Genomic DNA, 24,968 nt, shown 5'->3' on the forward strand with positions numbered 1-24,968 from the left:
ATAATGGAACAGTACCCAGCTTCCACCTGCTGCTTGCAATCTGTCTCTGTGACTGATTACCAATTCTATAGTGTAACTCTGGCTTGGGCAAATGTGGGCCCGCCAGGTGTTTTGGACTCCAACTCCCACAATGCCTAACAGCCTCAGGCCCTTTCCTTTTCCCCCTCAGCCGCTTAGGCATTAGGCATTGTGGGAGTTGGAGTTTAAAACACTTGGTGGGCCCAAGTTTGCCCAAGCCTGGTGTAGATGCACCCAGGATTGACAACCATGGAATATCTATTACTAAACTGATGTTCTACCCAATAGCAAACTCAATTAATGTAGCCATGGATTTAGCTGTAAAATGAGGATATCGTTCACACATTCCAGGGCCCACATTAGTATGGGATCTCATTCAGTTCATATAAAAGGAGAATGTTAGACATTATCTGACATAGGTTGAGAAGCTCTTGTCCAAAATACATGGGACCACAAGTATTTGAGATTTTCCTCCCCTTTCTTTACATTGATGTAAGTACAGTAGACTCTCAGTTAACTGGCACCCATAGGGATTAGTAGATATCGGATGAGTGTTGATTCTGGTTGCTTGAGAGTTACGATTAAAAACAGGCTTAATTTAGACAGAATTATACCTCATACTATACTGTGCTCGTGCTATACACTTTGTGTTGACTGGATATTAAGATTGGAATCACTGGGTGGCTGGAATCACTGGGTTGCTGTGAATTTTCCAGACTGTATGGCCATGTTCCAGAAACACTTTCCTGACGTTTTGCCCCCATCTAGATGCAGGGGAAAATATTTCTGGAACATGGTCATGTAGCCTGGAAAACTCACAGCAGCCCTTTTATTTAAAGTGTTGCTGCATTACAAAAAAAACCCCTCCTATTGTTATGACTTCTTTGATATCTTTGCTGGTTGCTTGAATTCTACTTAAATGAGGCCCTGAGTGTAGACTCAGATAACCCAGTTTAAAGCAGATATTGTGGGATTTCCTGACTTGATTTTCTGGGTTATATGACTGTGTAATGGCCCTGAGAGTTTACTGCTTTCTTTGGGCCCATAAAGGCCAGAAATAAGGGACCCCTGCGGATGCACTGAACAAAGTGGGTGGCTAGGGTTGCATCTACCCTGGAGAATTAACAGTGTGGCACCACTTCAACTGCCATGGTACAATGCTATGGAATTCTGAAAGTTGTAATTTGGCGAGGCACCAGCATCCTTTAGCAGAGAAGGATAAGGACTTTGTACCCTTCCACACAGCCATGTGTTGTTGTTTATTCGTTCAGTTGCTTCCGACTCTTTGCGACCTCATGGACCAGCCCACGCCAGAACTCCCTGTCAGCCGTGGCCACCCACAGCTCCTTCAAAGTCAAGCCAGTTGCTTCAAGGATACCACCCATCCATCTTGCTCTGGTCGGCCCCACTTCCTTTTTCCTTCCATTTTCCCCAGCATTATTCTCTTCTCCAAGTTTTCCTGTGTTCTCATTATGTGGCCAAAGTACTTCATCTTTGCCTCCAATATCCTTCCCTCCAGTGAGCAGTCGGGCGTTATTTCCTTGAGTATGGACTGGTTGGATCTTCTTGCGATCTAAGGCACTCTCAGAATTTTCCTCCAACACCAAAGTTCAATTTTGGCGTTCCTTCGCTCAGCCTTCCTTATGGTCCAGCTCTCACATCCATAGGTTACTGTGGGGAATATCATTGCTTTAACTATGCGGAGCTTCGTTGCCAGTGTGATGTCTCTACTCTTCGCTATTTTATCAAGATTGATCATTGCTCTTCTCCCAAGAACTAAACGTCTTCTGATTTCCTGGCTGCAGTCTACGTCTGCAATCATCTTTGCAACTAAGAAATACAAAGTCTGTCGCAGCCTCCACTTTTTCCCTTCTATTTGCCAGTTATCAATAAGTCTGGTTGCCATAATCTTGGTTTTTTGATGTTTAACTGCAACCCAGCTTTTGCAATTTCTTCTTTCACCTTGGTTATAAGGGGAAAGTATACAGCCCTGCCGTACTCCTTTCCCAGTCTTGAACCATTCTGTTGTTCCGTGATCTGTTCTTACTGTTGCTACTTGGTCGTTATACAGATTCCTCAGGTGACAGACAAGGTGACTTGGTATCCCCATATCACCACACAGCCATATAACCCTGAATATCAAGGCAGGATAACCCACAATACCTGCTTTGAACAGGGTTATCTTAGTCCACACTGTCAGTTCACAGCAGGTAATGTGGGATTTTAGTAAGCTGCGTGGAAGGGGCCTTTGTGAAACAACTCCAAGGATTCCATAGCATTGAGTCAAGTGTTGTCAAATTGCACTGATTCCACTGTGTAGGTACACCTCCAGGAGGCGCATTGCCCATCCCATCATCCTTCCCCGGTGATTGGCAGGCAAGCCAGGGAAGGGGCGGGGCATAGGCCACTCTCCCCACGTGACCTTGTGAGGAGACTCACTCGCTTCGCCTCACCCCCCCTTCCCCTCCGCTCCCTACTTATTGTTCTCCTTCCTCGCGAAGGATAGGCACTCCGAGCACTTTTGGCCCTCATCCGCTGCCATACTCAGAGCGCCCCGGCGTTGCTTTCGAGTCCTCCTCAGGCAAGGGCAAGAAGCGCCGGGCTTTCATGGAGCGCAGCTCGGCGGCGGTCGGGGCCGTGAGGCGCCTCCGGACGCAGCAGCAGCAGCCCTCGCACCAAACCCAGCAGCAGAAGCGGCGGCGGCCGGAGAAGGAGCAAGATGGAGAGAACTGGAAGAAGGCTGGGAAGGGAGGAAGCGGCGGCGGGAGGCTGCGGCTCCTGGCGCTGCCGGAGTGGCGCGTGGCGGTGGTGCTGCTCCTCTATTGGCTCGCGCTGCGCGGGCTCGTACACCTCTCCTTCCAGCGGTTGGTCCAGTCGGCGCGCGGCCCGAAGGAATTCAGCGCCCCGCGCGCCAGGTAACGTCAGCCCCCCCAGATCTCCATGGCAACCCTGGCAAGAGGAGGAGAAGGAGGCTTCTGGAGGGACGGGGCTGAAGGGGGACTGGAGATCAGGCATAGGCAAACTTCGTCCCTCCAGGTGTTTTGGACTTCAACTCCCACCATTCCTAACAGCCTCAGGACCTTTTCTTTCCCCCCTCAGCCGCTTAAGGAATGGTGGGAGTTGAAATCCAAAACACCTGGAGGGAGGGCCGAATTTTGCCTAGGCCTGGACAGTAAATAAAGAAAACCACTCAGAAAATTCCAGACATGAATCAACCTGGGCCAACTAACTCCTCCCAGCAAAGGATTCCCCCCAGGCAGTAAGCATTTAGACCCTGAAGCTGCAAGGCTATTCAATGCTAATCAAGGGGGGCCAGTTGCAACATCCACACCTGCCTCAAACAGACAAGAATTCTTTCTCCCACCTTCAGGGGATATATAAACTCCAATTGCCAAATTTCCAACAGACCTCACAACCTCAGAGGATGCCTGTCATAGATGCAGGTGAAATGTCAGGAGAGAATGCTTCTGGAACATGGCCATACATCCCGGTAGGCTGTTAGGAATTGTGGGAGTTGAAGTCCAAAACACCTGGAGGGCCAAAGATTTCCCAGGCCTGGTTTAAACTCATGAAAGATTCATTGGAATTACAATGCAGGAGCACCCAATCAAAGCACCCCCTACAGATGGCCATCCAGCGTCTGGGTTGCTGTGAGTCTTTTGGGCTGTATGGCCATGTGCCAGAAGCTTTCTGTCCTGATTTTGCTCACATCTATGACAGGCATCCATAGAAGTTGTGAGGTATTTTGCAAGCTAGGCAACAGAGGTTTATATATCTGTGTAAGGTCCAGCCTCTGCTTTAAGACCTCCAGAGAAGGAGGCTCCGCTCCACCACCCACTTTCTGTCAGGAAGTTCTTCTTAATGTTTAGGTGGAATCTTTCTTCCTGAAGTTTTAATCCCTTGTTCCCTGTCCTAGGTCCCTTTATTGGATTATTGGATTATGACCTGTTAGGATCACAACCTATTGAGTATTATGATCTGTTAGGATCACAATCTAATGGGTAGCAGAGTTTCAGAAGTGCTCCTTTAGTTTATTGGTTAATGAATGAATGATCACTGGGCACGTAACTATCTTGTTTCTATTCTACTCTCTCCACAGACAAAGATTCAAGTAGACTTCTTTTTAAAAACAAGTTTGTTTTACTTATAACTTCATGTATTTAAACATACAGTTATATTTCTTGTCAGGTTATCCTTTAAAACATTTTAAGTTTGTGTCTTTAACTTATAGTTTTTTACAGTCTCCTCAAAACTATATTGCTCTGTACAGCTCTCTTTCATAACAGTCTACTTCCAAGGGACTCAAGTCTCAACTGTCTTCTTCAACTGTCTTCCTTTAAAAACTGCATTTTAAACAGTCACATGGTCTACAGCCCCTCCCACTGCTAGAGCTAAGAAAACTGCAAACCAAAGAAGACATAAACTTCAGGAAATAAACTGACACATTATAAATAGACAAAACATTAAATAGAGGAGGCTTGAGAAAGTTGCTATCTCCAACACCTTTCTGCACAGCTGAATAATATCCCACATCTGCTTTGAACTGTATTATATGACAGTGTGGACTCAAATATCCCAGTTCAAAGCAGATATTGTGGGATTTTCTGTCTTGATATTCTGGGTTATATGGCTGTGTAAAAGGACCCCCAGTTTCCAGAGCAGAAGAAAACAAGCTTATTTCCTCCGAATTAGACATCCTTTCTGATATTTAAACATGGCCATTATGTCCCCTCTCAGCCTTCTTTTCTCCAAGCTAAACATGCTGTCGACCGCTCCTCATAGGGCTTGACTTCCAAACCTTGGCTTGCTTTGGTCACCCTTCTCTGGACACCTTCCAGCTTATTAATATCCTTCTTGAATTATGGTGCCCAGAACTGGATGCATGTCTCTACAGAGACATTGCCCAGGGGACGACTGGATGTGTTACCATTCCACTGGGAGGCTTCTCTCATGTCCCCACAAGCTAGAGCTGACAGACAGGCGCTCACCTCATCTCGTGGATTTAAACCGCCAACCTTCAGGTCAGCAACTCAACCTTCAGGTCAGCGGTTCAGCCGGCACAAGGGTTTAACCTGTTGTGCCACTGTGGCTCCATTTTTGTTATTCCAGGTGAAGTCTGACCAAAGCGAAATAGAGTAGGACTATGACTTTCCTGTAGAGTTCTTTAATCCCTTTTCATGTCTTTACCAAAACAAGGTTTGTACTAGATGCCATTGTTTCTGCTCAGAGCTTGTTCAGGCTAGCTCTCTTTGAGGAAGATACGGCTTGGCCTGTGCAGCTCTTTTTAAACCCTGCAATTAAACATCGACCTTGTTGACGAACCTGTTTTGCAGTCTCTCTATGGCTTGTATTTCTTTCCCCAAAGGACATCGATGCTCATTCAAATGTGACAGTGTTCTATGATCCAAGCAGAACTACAAATGCTGTTCCTTGGTTATGTCCTGAAGGGCCCTTCCACACAGCCATATAACCCAGAATATCAAGGCAGATAATCCACAACACTTGCCTTGAACTGAGGCCCCTTCCGCTCAGTTGTATAAAATCTCACATTATCTGCTTTAAGTGTGGACTCAGATAAACCAGTTCAAAGTGTGGACTCAGATAAACCAGTTCAAAGCAGATATTGTGGATCATCTGCCTTCATATTCTGGGTTATATGGTTGTGTGGAAGGGCCCTGAGTCCACACTGCCATATAATCCAGTTCAATGTGTATTTTATACAGCTGTGTGGAAGGGGCCTTAGAAAACATGAATTATAATTTTTATTTAGCTTAGCCACCTACACTTTTTCTATTGGAGATAAGTTATCCTCTCCTGAGAATGCTTAGCAGAATGCTCACACGCTTTCCAAACCACGCATGGTTCATCTCTGTGTGTACATTTCCTTTGTTCTGTGATTGTCATGAAAAGATGGATGAATTGGTGAAAGCTTTGCTGTCACAGATGCCTTTGCAACCAAGGATAGCTGTGGCTTGACTTGAGCCCCAGATCTGTTGCTTATATCATCATAGGGCTCACAGAGGTGAATGCCATTCGAACCCATTCCGTTTATCAAATATTCACAGCTATTATCTGAGGATTCGCTATCAACTTCTCTCCAAGTCCACTCTATATGCCAGAAGCAGTAAGGAAAAATAGAGCCCATTTGTTCATTCTGGTTGACACTTTTGCAGAAGGCAGACCTAAAAAGAATCTTTCATGTGCAGAAGAGGTGGGGAGTCTTCTCTCTCACTTTTCAGAGGCGAAAAGAAGCACCCCGAGTCCCTTTTATCCCTCCCTCTTGGCAAACAGTCCAGATTCAGATGGAATCCTAGCAATGGGGGATCCATCAACATTCTTCTGCCAGAGCCTACCTTGCCTAGTTAAATGTTATGAAGAGCAGGTGCTTCTGTGCTTTGCTTCTAACATATCAAGCTGTACCACGCCTGTTTGCAATGGGGTAGAAAGTGAAGCAAGAACAATTTCAGGCATTAATCATCAACCCTGAAGGCAAGTTTCTAGTTTGCTTTTCCAGCTATTCATAGTGGGCAGTTTATCCTCATCCAAAATTGTGCAAATTTATCTTGATGTAGCAACTCCACAGCCATTTTCTCCATTCATTACTAGCTTCAACAGGTGAATACCAGCAAAAAATAGATTTGGCTTGATCTATACTGCCATATAATACAGTTTATCTGCATGTGACTACATTATATAGGCCTGCAATTCAAAACTACATTATTTGGCAGTGTAGATCCAGGCATAGTCTGAGGACAGTGGTTCCAATGTTTTGTGTGGAGTCCATGACAGTGTCTTACAGAGTTGAACACAAGGAGCCGATTTCTCTTCCTTTTACACGTCTTCTTACTGTGTCCCATACATTTCCTCCAGTCAAGTTCATGTACTGAAGTCCATAACACATGAAGACGTTATGGACGTTTTTGTTCCAGTCCTGCATTAGTAACCTTGTGAACAAATATTGTAGATTCCTGACTGCATTGTTACATTTTTATTATTTTGGGAGAACTGACTTGGTGCTAAGCTGGGAATTGGAACCAATTCACTTGTGTTACAATGCTTCCAAATGTTTTGTGGTTGAGAACATTGACTATCATTATTTTCCCCATAACTTTCACTTCGTGAAAGGGTTTTGTGGTACTATCTGCTATTTTCTCATTTCCCCCTAATTTGATGCTTGCCTTTTTTTCCAATTCCTCTTTTCTTGTTTTTTCACAGTGGGGACCTCTTCTCCATGTTCGTTATCACCAGCATCTCAGCTTGAGCATAGATGGTCCCATTATTTAGGAACAATTCATAGTGATGACCAATTTTGAATGCATATGTGTAGAACCACAATAATATATTTTGAACCTACAACTTCCGCCAACTTTAACAGAGCCAGTGGTGGGGGATTATGAGAGTTACTGTAAAAAAACTCTGGAGGACTACAGACCAACATTTGTTTGCTATCAGGTATTTGCAGCAATTAACCGACAATGGCCTCAATCCAATGTTCACTCAGTGTAGCATCAGTATCAACATGTGGATCTGTTATGCTAAACCACATAATCTCCCAACTTAATGTAAAGTCCCTAAAGCCCCCCTGCACAGCCATTCTGTGTTTTGCAGCAAGCAGGCAGAATCAGAGAAGGAATACATCGCCATAGTCAAATGCAAAATGATTACAGGAATGCTGAGACCACTGAGTGCTCTGATGAATCTCAGTGCTGATGTTATCATTTTGTTTCTGGCTATGGGGATGTAGCTTATCTGGTCCTACCTGCTGGTGGAAAAGCATGAAATGAGTATGCTGGCTGACTTCAGAGACTTTGCAGCAAGTCCATGGAGTGCGGGCTTTGGTTGAGAAGGAAGTGGAAAAGGGAATACAAAACTCTGTGGCACCCAAAGAAGAACACCTACACATGCAAGGGATGCTTATATGTGCCCCTAATAGAATTCCAGGCAATATCTAAATCAAATATCTGAGAAAGTGAAGTGTAAAATATAATTGTATTCATGTTCTGATTCTTAGAACTTAAAAGTCAGGTGGCCTATGAATAAATCTTAGGTGGTTCCCAAGCCAGTCATTAGCACTAATTGGTCTTGCTGCATTGGTTCTGAAGTTTTCAGACATAAGTGAAATTGTAATAGAAAATATATTTTGTCTTAAGTCGTACGTCATGCATTTAAGCAGAGGCCCTTTCATACTGCTCCTGCTTAAATACTGCCCTGCCTTGTACACAAAGGCAAATATATTTTTATTACAATTGCATTACATTTCCTTGTAATTATCTAAGGTCCCTTCCACATTACCAATAGAACTATTTCAAGTTACAAAAACAGAATCCACACCAGTTATAACCAGAATCTGTCAACAAATACGGAGGACATACCAATGCTTCCCAGATTGGAAACTCAATATATATTCCAGTTCCCAAGAAAGGGGATACTAGGCATTTCAATAACCATTAAACTGTTTCATTAATTTCCCATGCAAACAAAATGGTTCTCAAATTTTCACCAAAAAAGAGACTTTTACCATATACAGGCAGTCCCCAGGTGACAAACAAGATAGGGTCTGTAGGTTTGTTCTTAAGTTGAATTTGCAGGTAAGTCAGAACAGGAACATTTTAAAAATGTAACCCCAACACCCAATTTTAAAAGTTTTGGATAGCATAGGAAAGAGTTAACAACCCTGGAACATTAATTTTGCCATCTGTGTCCTCTGTTTAGATGATTTCGCCTCCCTTTCTGTCCGTGTGACAATTGAATTTTGAAAATGTTGGGTTGTGTAACAAAGGATGGTGATAAACCCCTTTTCCAATGATAATGCTTACTCACAGAAGTTAATTTCCCTTCCTTGGAGTAGATTTCTTCTCACTTCCTGTTGTCTCATCCCCATTTGTAATTAAGAGTCGCATGTAAGTCAAGTGTTTGTAACTCAGGGACTGCCTGTGTGGAGCTAAGATGACTAAGCTGAGATTGTGGTACTTTGGACATATCATGAGAGGACATGACTCACTAAAAAAAGGCAATAATGCTTGCTAAGAAAAAGAGGAAGACTGCACTCCAGATGGATAGATTCAATCAAAGAAGCGACAGACCTGAGTATACATGATCTGATAAGGGCTGTTGATAATAGAGTGAATTTGAATTTTCGCATTAATTGGGTTGTCAACAAGTCAAAGTTGACTTGATGGCAGTTAACAGCAACAGGCTTTCATATTACACAGTTCTGGCATTGTGATCCCAATTTAAGTGTTATAACAACATCCTATGGAATTCTAGGGTTTGTAGTTTGACAAGATACTAGAACTCTGAGAATTCTAATTAGCCCACTCTGAACTACAGATCCCAGACTTCCATATGATGGAATACAGCATTATATTTATGTGGTGTGAAAAATGCCCCAGAGGTAGTGATCAGGGGGTCCTTCAGATGTTTTTGGACTCGAATTCCCATCAACTCAATGCTGATAGGAGTTGGAATTAAAATATGTAGATTCAACACCTGTAATGGTTGTAAACAGAGACAAAACAGAATTATCTCTTGTATGTAGTAAGGAGTAAACTAAAGAAAAGGTCGCATATTCCTGTGATAATACTACATGAAATTATGTAGATTTTTCAATTCTTCGGGCATCATCCCAGTAAACATTGCAACTCGGAATATCACAAATCATTGCTGTGTATGTATGTGTATGAACAACAGAAGGCTGTATTAAGAACTTGTTCTGTAACTTTTCCCCCATTGGTTCCGGTTGTTAATGGAATGTTAAGCAGTGAACCTCTGCTCCATGACCCTAATACAAACAGGAATGTTATTAAGCTTATGTGGGTGTATACAGGAACAGATTTAACCCTTTCCTCTTTGACTAAGAATTTATTTGGAAGAGCTGCACATTGCACTCAAATCTATCAAAATAAAACCTCTGATGTTCAATTTCATCTCTTACAGGGCATATCTAGAAAATATTACTGCAATAGGCCCAAGAGCAGTTGGAAGCCCAGAAAATGAAGTCTTCACAGTAAACTACCTCTTGGAACAAGTTAAAGCTATTGAAAGAGAAAGCAGCCGTGCCCACAACATCTCTGTAGATGTACAAAGACCAACAGGCACCTTCAGTCTTGACTTTCTTGGAGGGTTCACTAGTTACTATGACAATATTACTAATGTCGTAGTTAAACTGGAACCCAGAAGTGGAGCTGAACATGCTGTACTATCCAACTGCCACTTTGACTCTGTAACAAATACTTTAGGTAGGTAAATCAGAAAACTTGGTGTAACTGCAGGGAAAAGGAAATCACAACATGCTAACAAGTTTGTGCTAGCTGCTCTGTTGAACAGATCTATATCTCTCTGTCCTCATGCCATTTGAAAACCTGCATTAGTGAAGAATTACTCTAAAACAATCCTTATTTTTTCCTGCTAAAGTCAAGAAAAAATAAGATTTGAGTCATAGCAAGACATAATCTCCTAGATTTTATTTAATGAAAGAATTTTAGGATATTTTAGGTAGCAGAACATACTCATGCAGATGTCAACCTCATGTATAAGTTGAAGGCAGGTTTTGGGGGCAAAATTAGGGATTTAATATTCTCTGTGGATAAGTCAATGGTCATTCTGCATTAGAGGGGAAAGCACCAAAGCCAACTGAGAGGACCATCCGCTGCTGCCGCCCTTTCCTTGCCCAGACATTTTAAAAGGCTAGAACCAGCCCATTATGAAAACAGGAGAGGGAATCGATGCTTCTTTTAATTTCTCCCAGTATGGACTAAACTCTTGCTTTTCACTACTGTGCTCAAATAAGAGTATGGCTCCTTTTTTTATTAGACTTAAAAGACTATAGTGCTCCCATTGAGCCAAATTGATCCAGATTTTGGGAGTTGATTTTTTGACCCAAATTGCTAGCATTTATACATGAGCATATAGGGTACTTTTTATTAATGCTAATTTCTAAAATGACATCAGTATTAAAATTAGAATTTGGGTGGATAGATAGATATCCCTATTATAATTATTAAACAAATATATATTTCAAAGTGTAATATAATTGTTGCATTCTGGGTTTTTTTTTTTCATTATTAGCTAGGCTATACAGTACTTTTCAATTTTGAGAAGAAATTGCCGTTTAATTTCTGCAATTCCTGCAATGGAGGAACTGACATATGTGTTCTATTTTAATGTGGAAGAATATAATTCTGAAATTATTGTGGTTGAATTGCAACACAAGCAAGAATTATATTTACTTGTTAAGCAGTTGGTTGTGCTTAACAAGTGCCACTGATTTTAGTAGATCTAAGTCTAGATAGGATTTTGAATTTCGCCTGTAGTAATCAGTAATATAATTGTATATACCACTAACAATAAAACAAAAAGACTAGTTATTTGCAATATAAAGTGAAAATGTTTTGATTAATTTATTTCATTGTAAACTATATGTTCTGTCCTTTGTGCAAAAGATAATATGTATGCCAGAGTAGTTAGCATTCATCATCATTCCTGACTGATTTTATAATATCTTAAAAGTTGATCGAATGTAATCCAAGACATTTAAATATAGTGTTATTTACAGTAGATGTACATATTACCTGAGGTATCTATTCCAGTACCTTTCATTTAATCTTGAACTCTATTTTTCAAACACGAGGTGAAGAATATTTTGGGCTTCTGGACAAAGCATATCAGAATCATTCTGAAAGACCTGGTGATGCTTAGAGAAGAATTTTCTCTAAGCCTGCAGTTTAATGCTACAATCAACTTCCAGTAGAATGTCTGGTGGATGTTGAATATCGGTCATACTGTATCCTGGAGAACACTTCTCTAGGCATTATTAGGGGTTCCAGAGTAATTCTGTGGTATTCAAAGCTCTTTCCATATAAATGAAACCATGTTTAATGAGCTCATGTAATAAGTTGGGCCCTACTATATTTGACCTATATCTCTTCTTTCTCCCAAAGTTGGGGTTGAAGATAGCACAATAATTTGTTCTAGAAGAGCTAACAGGTATCACTTCTTCTTGCTGAATAAATACACATTTTATATTAATGGCTTAGAAAGTACATCAAGCCATTGCAACTTATATTTATTTATATCTGATTAGTCTTTTTGCGCATATATATATATCAGATATAAAGAAAGAAATATGAGTTGCAATGGCTTGATGTACACACACACACACACACACACACACACACACACCTGTGTATAAGTTGACGTCATATATAAGTTCAGGGCAGGTTTTGGTACCAATTACGGATTTTGAGATGTCGCATGGATAAGTTGGGAGTCATTCGTCAGAATAGGGAAAGCACCTTGACTGCTGCCATTTTCCTGCCCAGGTGTTCAGAAAGGCCCTTTGCCCCTCTGTTCAAAGAAGGTTTTTAAAATAAAGGTGGTTAAGACACAATACCCACAGGTCATTGTAAGTACTATATCTTAATTCTTATGAAAAAGGAGCCACCCTTTTCTCTGAGTAGAGATGAAAAGTGAGACCATAGTCCATCCTGGGAAAACCTAAAAGGAGTGCCAACCCCTCTACTCCCTCAGTGTTCCTTTATGGGGAAGTACCAAAGAGCCACCAACATTTCCTGTCAAGACATTTAAAAAACCCAGAAGCATCACCATGGTAGAAAGAGTACAGGTGGTTGGTGCTTCTTTCAGGTTCTCATGGAATGGGCTAATCTCTTATCTTTTGCCACTCTTCAGAGAATAAAACACTTCCCTTTAAAAAAAAAAAAAGACGAGTTGAGATGTTTACAATGACTTGTGTATAAGTTGACCCAGTTTTTTTTGGGGTGGTGGTGGTGGAGGAATGAAATGTATGGTTACGAGTAAATTACAGTATATTTGTCTCTGATGTCTTTAGTACTATGCTAAAGCATACTGTTCTAGACAGAATATACAAAAAATTCCTAATATGGTTATTGCATTCTTTTCTTGCACCCTACTTCTGAACACACTGTCTAGATTACTGAGAACAACATATGCATTAAGTCTATAGGACTCCAAATTTCCTTGGGATTTTTAATTTTGAACATGTGCATCCTTCCTGCAATGCTTGATCCCATTAAAGAGTTTTTAAAATAGCTTGCTGAGCAGCAGCAGGATGAGAAACAGAATTCTACTTTTTGTACGTGAAACAAATTACACTTGTATGAATCTGTCACATGTAAGCAAATGTAACAATTGAAAGGGAATTCACTTTCAAGTAATGGTTCTTAGGTCTGGGATGCCTGACAAAACAATTCAGTAGTCATAGCAAGTGATCTATTGTGTTTTACCTGTGAAATGGCTCTACAGATACACAGTACATCACCCATATCCATGGTAAAATATGTTCCAGGACTTCGCACGTGAAACCACAGGTAATAGCAAGCCCTATATTTTTGTTCTCAGAATGAAAATAGGGAGCCTACTATCCCCCCTCCCACCAGCTGCCCCAGTAACTGATGTTTGGATAGAAGCTGCTTGTACTGACCTCCCTAAAGCACCCCTGTCCAGCTGCCAAATCCAGCAGGAAGTTTGGTTTCCCCCCCTCTCCCTGCTGATGGAACAGGTCATTTGCAACAAAGCAGAGGGATTGCTTTGTTGGCTGGGTATAGGAGAGAAGACTTCTCCCCCACCCAACATAACAGTTCTTCAGAGAAGTGCAGCAGCAACTGGGCCTCCTGCCAGATTTGGCACATGGGGACTAGACTCTGGGAGACAGGGCAGAAGGCAAGCAAATTGTGAGGAAAGACACCTGCTGCCATGATCGTGGATAAGTGAAGCTATGAATAATGGTCACACATATATGGAGGTCATACCACAGTCGTTTTGTGATGCTAACCAGCAGGGAAGTAGTGGAACTGACTGTATGTCAAGTGCTTTATAATGCTCAAATGTGAACAGGGAAATTCATTTTTACAATGAACATTTCTATAATATGCTTGAATATTTCATGTAACACTATAAGACTAAATGTGGATAAACTAATAAAAATAAGAATTATGTTTCAAGGTGCAAGAGTCAGTTCCGCTAAATATTTTATAATTTTTAAGGTGCCAGTGATGATGCTGTCAGCTGTTCTGTGATGCTTGAGATACTGCACGCTCTTTCAAAGTCATCGGAACCCTTAAAACATGCAGTTATCTTTCTGTTTAACGGTGCAGAAGAAAGTATCTTGCAGGTAAGGCTGTAATTGTCAGACTTACAAAGTTTTCCATACCATTTGTCTAGGCACATCTATCTATCTATCTATCTATCTATCTATCTATCTATCTATCTATCTATCTATCTATCTTTATCACTAAAAAGAATCCTGAAGGTGGGCAATAACATTTTTAAACAATTAGATTAACTTCTATCTGGAACCCTATATAGATGCTGGTAGTTTATGCAGGCAATGCCGAGCTGACCACAGTGCAAGATAGATTTGTGCCAAAAGAGTAGCCTTTTAAAGTATGATAATCGTGCTGGAACATTACAATCTGATTGAGAGAAAAAAATCTGCAAACTTTAAATAGAATTCTCTTTGACCTGCTAAACAACTAACAAAAACAATGCTTAAAAATCCCAAACAGTTTAATAGGTGCCAGCTTGGGACAATGGTGGCTGTCATATGAAAAAGAAAACTGACCATTGTTGAGTGTTCTGTGCCACCAGTAGTTGATCCTAGAGCCCCAGAAGACCAGGATTTGAGCCCCTTACTGAACTATAAAAACACAGTGGGTGATCTTGAGCAAGCCATACTCTCTCAACCTCAGGGGAAGGCAATGATGAACCCCCTCCAAATCAGTCTTTCCAGAGTTTGGAGAGATCTAATAGCTACCATCACCGTGCTTCTAAATCTTTTTGGCCAAGAAATGACCAGTTGCGTTCCTAGAGTCTTCTGGTGTGGTATGATTGGCCATTTCAGGCCATTTCCAGGAGGGAAGGATCCAGTCAAATTTTAGGTCCAGGTAAGCCTTTTTTCAAAGCCTAAAGATAGTTCACTATTCTAACTGATTTATTTTTATATTGCCTATTTATATGGAAATAGCAATTAGTCTGAAGGAACAGATCTCAAAAAGGGACTTCCTGTCCCCAAGTTCAAGTGTCAGGATGGAAAGTCTCTTTGGAAATGATGGCTATGAAAGTGAAAAGAATTAAAAAATTTAATATTCTATGACAAGCGTACTGAACAGGGACATAATTATTTCCTTTATTCTTTGTGCTATATTTATAATTAACTTAATGTTCTCAGATTGCTTGCATTCTGCTTCTCTCAGGCCCCTCTACACTGTCATATAATTCAATTCAAAGCAGATAATCTGGATTTTATATCGCAGGGTAAAGAGGGCTCTAGTTAATGTTTTGCCAAAACCAATGTGATTTTTGTGTGTTGGGACAGTAGCTCAAAAGTATTGCCTTGACATCTTCTATTTTTGCTTCCCATGCAGGCTAGCCATGGCTTCATTACACAGCATCATTGGGCTAAATCCGTTAGAGCATTTGTTAACCTGGAGGCTGCTGGAGTAGGAGGGAAAGAGCTTGTTTTTCAGACAGGTAAGATACTTTGACTTCTTATATATGCCAAGGATGGTTTTCTTCCATAATTTAACTGCAAAACCTGCTCTCAACTTATATATGAGGTCGACTTATACTGTTTATGATTATATAGGGCTCGGGCTGTGGCGCAGGCTGGAGAACAGCTGCAATGAATCACTGCAATGAATCACTCTGACCAGGAGGTCATGAGTTCGAGGCCCGCTCGAAGCCTATGTTTGTTTGTCTTTGTTCTATGTTAAAAGGCATTGAATGTTTGCCTATATGTGTAATGTGATCCACCCTGAGTCCCCTTCGGGGTGAGAAGGGCAGAATATAAATGCTGTAAATAAATAAATATGGTACAGATTACATTTATGATTGCAACTCCCAAAAACCAGCACGGATATAACTTTTCCATGCTTTGATTTATCCACATAAGCGTGTGTCTGAGGGCATCTGGGTCCAGCTCACATGAATAGAACACGCCTTGTGTGCATTGATGCATAAATAATAAATTGATACCTTCATTGTAATGTATGCTTTGCAGTGGATGGGGAACAACAATAATTTTTACAAACACTGCATTTTATCAGCTGTCTGCTATCAGCGCAAACACATCTCCCTGCACTGTACTTCTCTAATTGAAGATGACCCAAATTTGAAAAGTAAATAAATGTTTGTTAGACACGTTATCTAGAGTGATCTGCAGAACTGAACAAAGGTAGTCATGTTAAATCTTCAAACCAATTGGAGGAAAGTGTTATGCAAGATGTAATTTGAATACCCAAAACAAAATCAATTACACAACAAGCTGGTTAGGAAACTACAAGAGATGATTAAGACATCAAGTGCATTTGAAGAAAATAATGGAGAAACAACAAAATATGCTAATGCAAGTGAAAGTAGAAATTGTAGAGAACTGAAAAGATCATATTACCAAATGTGACAGGAGAAAGGTGGGATTATAAAGAAATAATAAACCAAAGTAAGATAAAATGCTTGCAAAAGAAATATAAGGAGAAAATATTTTTTACATACCATATATACTCATGTAGAAGTCAACCTCATGTGTAAATTGCAACAGGTTTGGGAGTAAAAATTAGAGATTTTTATATTACTTGTGATAAGTCAAGGATCATTTCATAGAGATGGGAAAGCACAAATGTTGTCTTAGGGCACCAGATGTCCCTGCCAACAGCTCCCATTTTTCCACCCAGGCATTAAAAACGTCTGGAAGTGGTGCCACAGAGGAATAGAGAGGCCTCTACTTTGAGGGGTCCTCCAAGTTTTTAAGTAGAGGGCCAATTCACCGTCCCTCAGACTGTTGGGGGACTGGATTATACAGTAGAGTCTCACTTATCCAAGCCTCTGGATAATCCAAGCCATTTTTGTAGTCAATGTTTTCAATATATCGTGATATTTTGGTGCTAAATTCGTAAATACAGTAATTACAACATAACATGAAGTTTTGGTGCTTAATTTGTAAAATCATAACCTAATTTGATGTTTAATAGGCTTTTCCTTAATCCCTCCTTATTATTCAAGATTATTATTCGCTTATCCAAGCTTCTGCCGGCCCGTTTAGCTTGGATAAGTGAGACTCTACTGTAGTTTGAAAAAATGAACAAATTCCTGTTCACAATGGACATATCTTATTTTCAGTGCAAAAAGAAGAAGAAAAAGAACAATACAATATTTAACACGAAGAACAATATAGCCAACATAAACTGACCAGTATTTCAATGAGAAATGTGGACCTGCTTTTGGTTGATGAGATAGTCAAGTTAATTAGGATTGTTTTGATCTGTACCTTCAAGTAATTTCAGACTTACGGTGACCCTAAGTCTAAAGTTGAGGGCAGGGGCTGGGTAAATGACCTTGGAGGGCTGCATCTGGCCCTTAGGCCATAAATTGGGGACCCTGTTTTAGGTTCTCCCAGGATGGACTAAGCTCCCGCCTTTCACCACTCTGCTCAGTGAAGGGGAAGGTTACTTTTTTGATAAGTACTCTGATTGGCTAAGTATGGACTTCAATAACTGGAAAGATTGGGAAGCAGGGTTTTCTGTAATATGAGGAACAGATGGCTTTTATCCATCTGTGGGAAACGTACAGTATTCTGCATGTCCAAAATGTCATCTCAGTCTTGAGCCTCATTTAAACAGGTTGACAGGGTTTAGATATGCCAGCCAAATGAAACTACTGTATTAAATGAGAAATTTCAAAATAGGCTGCATTATCTGAACTTTGGCAAAAGAATCATAGAAGGCATATGTTAATTGTTGTAAATTAGATGCTGTGTTGTTAATTTTAGATTTTGTAAGGTAGTAATGTTCTAGTGGTCCTGTAGAGTTCTTCTATTTCCTTAGACTTCTCCTGAAACGATGAGGTGTAACATAGATGTTGAGTAAGATGAAGTAAAAAGGGAAGAGGAACAGATCAGAGAAGAACTTCTCAGTCATTCATTATTTAATAAAATGGGAGTAAGAAATTTCAAGAAAGGTGGTGAATTGGTTGACTGGTTATTTTGGATGCATCAATTTTGTGGATCACAGCCAACATCTAACATTTTCAAAAAGGCAAACAAGCTGTGCAATTCAGAGATACAGTCCAAAAAAGTAAAGTTCTCAAACTCTGCTTGATAGGATCAGATAATAGAAGCAGCCTCATGTTCTCTTCAGTAATAAGGACTGCCTGTTCATAACCATGGTTCAAAGAAACCATTTAAAAACGTACATGAGAACTGTGTGTTTGTTGGGGTGTGTCCACTTACATGTCGCTGGAACTTCCCTTTTGGCTTTTCACTGCTATAGATTCTCTCAGTGATAATGTCAAGCAGTTTGACATGTGAACTAGACTCATTGGATTGGAGACCTGCAACAATGGCAATTATAGGGAAAGCTCTCACTGTACATAGTTCTCTTATGCATGAATGAATAGCAACCAGGGATCATGTCCCCTACATCTACTGGTGAAAGATAGATGGGGGCTTTGTAATACTAGAGATGGGCTCTGCAAATCTAAGTTGTGCAGCTGTGTTTTGGTTTGTCAGGCAAAGCATAACATGAAAATAAGTAGAGCTTGGAAAAATAAGAATATCAAATTCCAAAATCCATATGGAGAATAACTTTAGGTATGATATAGAGGTAGGGTTGCACCATAAAAATGTTAAAATGGCTTTTTGCACCACGGTTTCCTTGATTCTTTTACTAGACAATCATTATGGTATTGTTCATATGTACACTGCTGTCCTGAAAATGCCTTGTTCTTGTGATGCTTTCAGGAATATTAGGAATTTAGTCCCAATAGTTAGTAAACCTGTCTTTCTAGGTCAGGACTTTATTTAGTGTACAATGATATCTTGGGGCAACTGACCAAAGATGAAATACTTGAGAAACGGGCTTTTTGCATTTTATCACCAGCCAATAATCTCTATGTCTTTCACTATAATAAACAGGAATCCTAAGAGTCTAATTCAGCTACAATAAACTTCATTGAATCAGTTGTTAAATGGCAGATCAACACAAGTAAATACAACTGTTTCAGTGGCTCTGCTCGAGACTAGCAACAGGATTCAGCACATAGAATCCTAAATACAGTAGAGTCTCACTAATCCAAGCTAAACGGGCCGGCAGAAGCTTGGATAAGCGAATATCTTGGATTATAAGGACTGATCAAGGAAAAGCCTATTAAACATCAAATTAGGTTATGATTTTACAAATTAAGCACCAAAACATCATGTTATACAACAAATTTGACAGAAAAAGTTGTTCAATACGCAGTAATGTTATGTTGTAATTACTGTATTTACGAATTTAGCACCAAAATATCACGATATATTGGAAACATTGACTACAAAAACGGCTTGGATTATCCAGAGGCTTGGATAAGCGAGGCTTGGATTAGTGAGACTCTACTGTACTTGTATTACATTTTCTCATTTCCTCTCGGAGGTTTTCCAGGGAAATACATTGCTAAGCTGTTACTACTCTTAATATATTTAATTGCAAAAAACGAGGCAAGTGACATTCTTAACCTCTTCAAAAATTTGTTTACTTTTTGTTTATTATTTGCTTATTTTATATTGATTGAACTACTTACATTGTTCATTGAATGTATGGCTATATTATTGAATTAGTGTCATTTTTTAATCATTAGTACTACTGTTTTAATTCACTTTATGAATTGTTGTGGGATAGACATAACAACTGCACCTTCAAGCAATAACAAGATAACATGAGATCCAAATTGAATTTTTTTTACTATATAATGTTTTAGAGTTGTGGTTTGTCACTGATTTGGATGCATCTTGAGAGAGTTAAAACCAGCAGACACTTTCTGGTGGGGAAAATGATGATTTCTACTTAACATGGGAAACCGCCATCTAGCAGAGAAGTTTTTTATGAAGCCTACCATGCCTCTTCTTACATTGTTCCCAACCATCATTCAACTCTTTGTAGTAGCTTTGAGGGAAACAAAAAGCTACAGTGAGGAAGGAGGGTTGTCAAAACTACCTCCTTTGCCACTTTGAGCTGAAGTTTGAGATTTCCATTCTTGGATATTTAGCTCTAAGTGGAAGATATAAATTGTTCTCTGTAATCCAAATTTCAGTAATAACCATATTAATCTTCAATCAATAAAGCAAAACAGAGTGGAAAATAAAAGTAAAAAACAACTCCTTAAGAGTTAGATGTATCCTCACAGGGATATTTGTCATCCTAGGTGCCAGTTAGGAGTGGAGTAAAACAGGGATGTATTAGTCCTAAACTGTATCAACACTAAAAATGTTGGTATCACCAACTCACTCATTTGTTCTATATAATTTCTGTTCTCCTCTGTGGAGCTGAATTCTTAAGATAAATCAACTTGAAAAAAATTGTGAAAGCAATGTTTCCTGTTTCTCCCCCATTTGTCTGGCTTATTCCCTGATGAGTCTCCCTAGCTTCTGCCCCAATGTGACGTGGGTTAGTGTGCAGAAAACCACAGTGTTGTAGACAGGAACCTCTTCTGAGGTCTTTCTCAAGTTATTTTAAGAACTAAGCCTATGACTATGGAATAAGGCAAAATGCAAATTAGATGCATAGAATTGAAAAATTATTTTAGCATTTTTGTAACTATTTTCTAATTATTACAGGGCCTGAAAACCCCTGGCTTGTATATGCATACATCTCTGCTGCAAAGCATCCTTTTGGTTGTATTATGGCTCAAGAAGTGTTTCAGAGTGGCATTATCCCTGCAGAAACAGATTTCCGAATTTACCGAGATTTTGGCAATATCCCAGGTATGTTGTTGGACAGATGTTGTTAGGACTGTTGGGGAGCAGTGGCTTAAATTTAGATGAATATGGGAAGAGAGGAACAATGAAAATGGGTAGCAAGGTGATCATCCCTATGAAAATGCAAGAAGAAGTTTATGATTTAGAATTTTAGTTTAGAGGTTTTGCTTTCGGCATAACTTAAAAAAATAACTTCAGATGCATATTTTTCATTGGTTTCAGTTTAACAGCAATAAACTAGAATTTGAAAGTATTGTGATGTTCTGAAATATCATTGGCTGGATCTACCCTGTCCTATATTCCAGGATCTGATCCCAGATTATCTGATTTGAAGTGGATTATATGAGTCTACATTGCCAGATAGATTAAGCAAATAATCCGGGATCAGATCTTAGGATATAGGGCAATGTAGATCCAGCCATTGAAAACTTGAGTGCTGTGTTGCTGCTTGATGATAAAGCCTGTTGCCAGAAATCATTGACAATATTTTTAAAAGGAAGTGTAACACTTAAAGCATGTATATATTTCAATTGAAATCTCATGTTTCTTTATTTCATTTGAGTTGAATTGCAGTGAAGCACATTTCAACTTGCTCCATGCAAGATATATGAAACAAGATACTTGTTGGTATAAACAACAGTGTATGTGTAAGTTGATGTAATGATTTGAATGTAGGCTCTGCAGTCAGGACACTTATTTGTTTAATATCTTGTATTTATCCCAGTATGGAAGTCAAGGTGGCTTACAGAAAACTTTAAAACAAAATACAATACAACTCTCAAACAACAGGTTCCATATCTTTGGTTTCACCTACCTGAATCTAACAAAAAAGTCATTTCTATGAATTTTCTGGTTCCTCCAGGTGATTCTATGGTATGCTTCCACTAGAAGTTTCTGTAGGGTTGCCCTGGAGGACCTAGCAAATTCCTAGAGAGAATACCTCGAGTGCGATTCTGTGGTAACTTCTGGCAGAGATCATTTATCTCAATAGGGTTCACTATTATCCACAATTTTCTGTTTCTCTGGTAAGTTCAGGAACAAAAACAGCTAAAACTGTTGTATACAAATTTTAAAACAAATAAGCAATCTAATAAAAACTACTAATTTAAAACAGTTTAAAAAGCATTTCAGTATAGCAGTGAAGATAAAAGCACAGCACTCATTAAAAAAGCCTTCAGCCACAACAAGTTAACAGTTAAAAAAAAAAACAGGCCAGAGATGGAACCAACCTAAGCCACAGAACCAATTCTCCTCACCAGCTATACTTGTGGTGGTGTTGAAACCAAGAGAAAGTATTTTCCCTCAGGCTGTAAATCTCAGGTTGACTAATATGAAGAGATAAGATCTTTCAAATAGGCAGCACCCTAGCCATATACATTCAAATCGCCACTTGGTCATGAAACTTTACACTCGCTTCACCTAAATTGTGGAGGAGAGCCTTGAGCACTTGGAAAGAAATCGAAATTGCAACTAAGGTAGGAAAATCTGTCCAAACAATACAAGTTGCAACAGTGGAATAATTAGGAATTAGATGAGGAGATAACTCAAGCAAAGACATTGGCATGCACAGAAAAAAGGTTTAGTAATTTGGTTTGTTAACCAACAATAGGTCATAGGTTCCTGGATATAATATCGTATTCTGCCGTGGGAAGGGATCGAAGGCCAACGTTCATGAAGTTGGAGCAAATACAACTTTATAGTAGAACAGCACATAAAAAGTGATTTGATACTATTTTGCTTGTTTTGCCTAGCATTGAATTAGTTGAATGTTTGGAATATATGTAATTTGACAGTAATGTAACTGAATTGAATTGCATTAATAGGAATAGACCTGGCTTTCATTGAAAATGGTTACATCTATCACACAAAATTTGACACAGCAGACCGAATTCTGACAGATTCTATTCAGAGGGCAGGTTGGTATACTTTTCTTTATTCTCTACTAGCTTGGGAACCCAGCGATGCCCGGGTTATTTGAAAAAGGCATTATTTGTCTTTGATTGTTAGGTATTCTCAGTTTGGAGTGGGTGAACTACAATTCCCAGAATCGTGGGTCAGTCCTCCCCAAACCCTGCCTGTGGACCAAGTGTGGTCCAGATCTGTCGTTGGCTGGTCATCGCCTGGCTGCAATGCTCTCTAGATGGGGGGTGAACTGCTACAACGCCCAGATTCCCAGGGCAATTATCCCAAAACATCTGTCAGTATCCAGAGCAGGCTATGTTGAGTGTGTGCCAAGTTTGGTCCAGATCCGTCGTTGGCTGGGTTCAGTGCTCTTTGGATGCATGTGAACTACAACTCCCAAAATCAAGGCCCATTCCACAAACTCCTGCAGTATATTCAGTTGGTCATGAGGTTTCTCTGTGCAAAGTTTGTCAGTGGGGGCCACTGTTTCTCTGCATGCAGGTGAACTAAAACTCCCTTTCCCCCAAACTTGTCCAATATGTTCTTTTGGTTATGGGGGCTCTGTGTGCCAAATTTGGTCCTGGTCCATTATCAGAAGGGTTCAGAGTGCTCATTCATTGCAGGTGAACTATAAATCCCAGTACCTACTACTCCCAAATGTCCAGGCCAATTCCCCTCAAAACCCACCAGTATTCAAATCTGGGCATATAGGGTATGCATGGCAAGTTTGGCCCAGAGCCATCATTGTTTGTGTTCATAGCATTCTGGGTGTAGGTGAACTACAACTCCTCTAAATTCCCCAGTAGGAGTCACAGTGTTCTGACTTGATGCAGGGTGAACTACAACTTCCACCATGTGGAGTCAATCCCCCAAACTCCTCCAGTAAGTTTAGTTGCCGCTCAGTTCTGCTGTGTTTGTTATGCAGACAGATTTGAAAGGGAAGGGCAGTAGGTGGGGTCATGCAAATTTCACACCAATGAAGAACCCTGGGATGCCTGGAAAAAGTAAAATCTAGGATGAAATGGTCCCCAAATGAAAGCATTCAATGGGTGGTGGGCCATAGTGTTTGGGAAGAACATTGGCAGGGTTTGGGCTACATGTTCATGGAGCTTGCTGTAACTGCAGTGTCAGTGGACGGGAGTGACTTGGTGGCTCCTTAGCACTGGGAATTATAGCCTGTTTGTGGAGGCCGGAGGCTGTCAGTGTGAGCAGACACCCGTGCCACATACACACATACAGGTTTTCACTTTTACTATGGATATAGAAGATAGATAGATATATATAGATATAGATTTTTTGTAACTATATTTGAAAGGGAACAGGTCTTCATGTGTTAAGAGTTCCTTTTTGTAATTTTGGGTTGTTGTGAAGAATAGCTATATTTGGGCCAGGTGTGCATCTGCATTGTAGAATTACTGCAGTTTGACACCACTTTAACTGCCATGGCTCAATGCTGTGGAATCATTTGAGTTGTAGTTTTCCAAAGAGTGCTGGTGCCTCACCAAAGTACAAATCCAAGATTCTATAGCATTGAGCCATGGCAGGTAAAGTGGTGTCAAACTGCAATAATTCTACAGTGTAGATCCACCCTTTTGTTTTATCTTTGTATTTTTTTAGACATTATATTCAGTATCCTAATATGACCCAAAATCCTCAAATATTTATTTTGCACTGTCATAGATTGTGTGGAAATATCTGCAAAAATGCTGGAGGGAAAGCAAATCATTAACTACATGCTTATGTTTTTTTCCCCTCAAAGGTGACAATATTTTGGGTGTGCTCAAATACTTAGCAACATCAGATAAACTGGCCAGATCTCATGAATATCGGCATGGAAATGTTGTTTTCTTTGATATCTTTGGTATGTTTGTTCTGGCTTACCCAGCTCGCGTTGGTGCCATTTTAAACTACACCATCACTGCACTCGCAATTCTTTATCTAGGAAAAAAAATTCTGCAGCCAAGAAAAAGAGGTAAGCCCACTTCTATTCATCGCTGTCTGACAGTGGAAGTCTGATAGGAGTTGCTTGTACAGTCAGGGTTGGGCCTTTAATTTCTGCAGATACCTCTCCCTCAGCCTACAGACAAAGTTGCTGCCTTGTTTTAAACTGCCTTTACACTATAGAAATAATGCAGTTTGACACAAATTTAACTGCCATGGCTCAGTGCTATACAATCCTGAGATGTACAGTTTGGTATTGATGTTGTTTGGTAGAAAAGGCCACCAAAACTACAACTCCCACAATTCCATAGCATTTTATTTATTTATTTATTATTCAAACTTATAT

At 40.0% G+C, this 24,968-nt stretch overlaps 1 protein-coding gene across 2 annotated transcripts in view; it reads left to right on the forward strand.

Moving 5' to 3' along the window:
- Positions 1–2,427: 2,427 nt before the first annotated feature.
- ermp1 (endoplasmic reticulum metallopeptidase 1) overlaps positions 2,428–24,968 on the forward strand; it is a 40,955-nt gene continuing 18,414 nt past the window's right edge. Inside the window, exons 1-7 of one of the 2 annotated variants that reach the window (XM_062971943.1) lie at positions 2,428–2,933; positions 9,955–10,256; positions 14,040–14,167; positions 15,420–15,525; positions 20,639–20,785; positions 22,603–22,695; positions 24,441–24,653. In XM_062971943.1, the coding sequence (XP_062828013.1) occupies positions 2,626–2,933; positions 9,955–10,256; positions 14,040–14,167; positions 15,420–15,525; positions 20,639–20,785; positions 22,603–22,695; positions 24,441–24,653 (1,297 nt within the window). In that variant the 5' untranslated portion in view covers positions 2,428–2,625. The remainder of the gene's footprint in view (positions 2,934–9,954; positions 10,257–14,039; positions 14,168–15,419; positions 15,526–20,638; positions 20,786–22,602; positions 22,696–24,440; positions 24,654–24,968) is intronic. The other variant, XM_003216564.4, reaches the window with a different exon arrangement.

The sequence above is a fragment of the Anolis carolinensis genome, chromosome 2 (genome assembly GCF_035594765.1).
Source record: "Anolis carolinensis isolate JA03-04 chromosome 2, rAnoCar3.1.pri, whole genome shotgun sequence".
NCBI classification, from domain to species: Eukaryota; Metazoa; Chordata; class Lepidosauria; order Squamata; family Dactyloidae; genus Anolis; species Anolis carolinensis.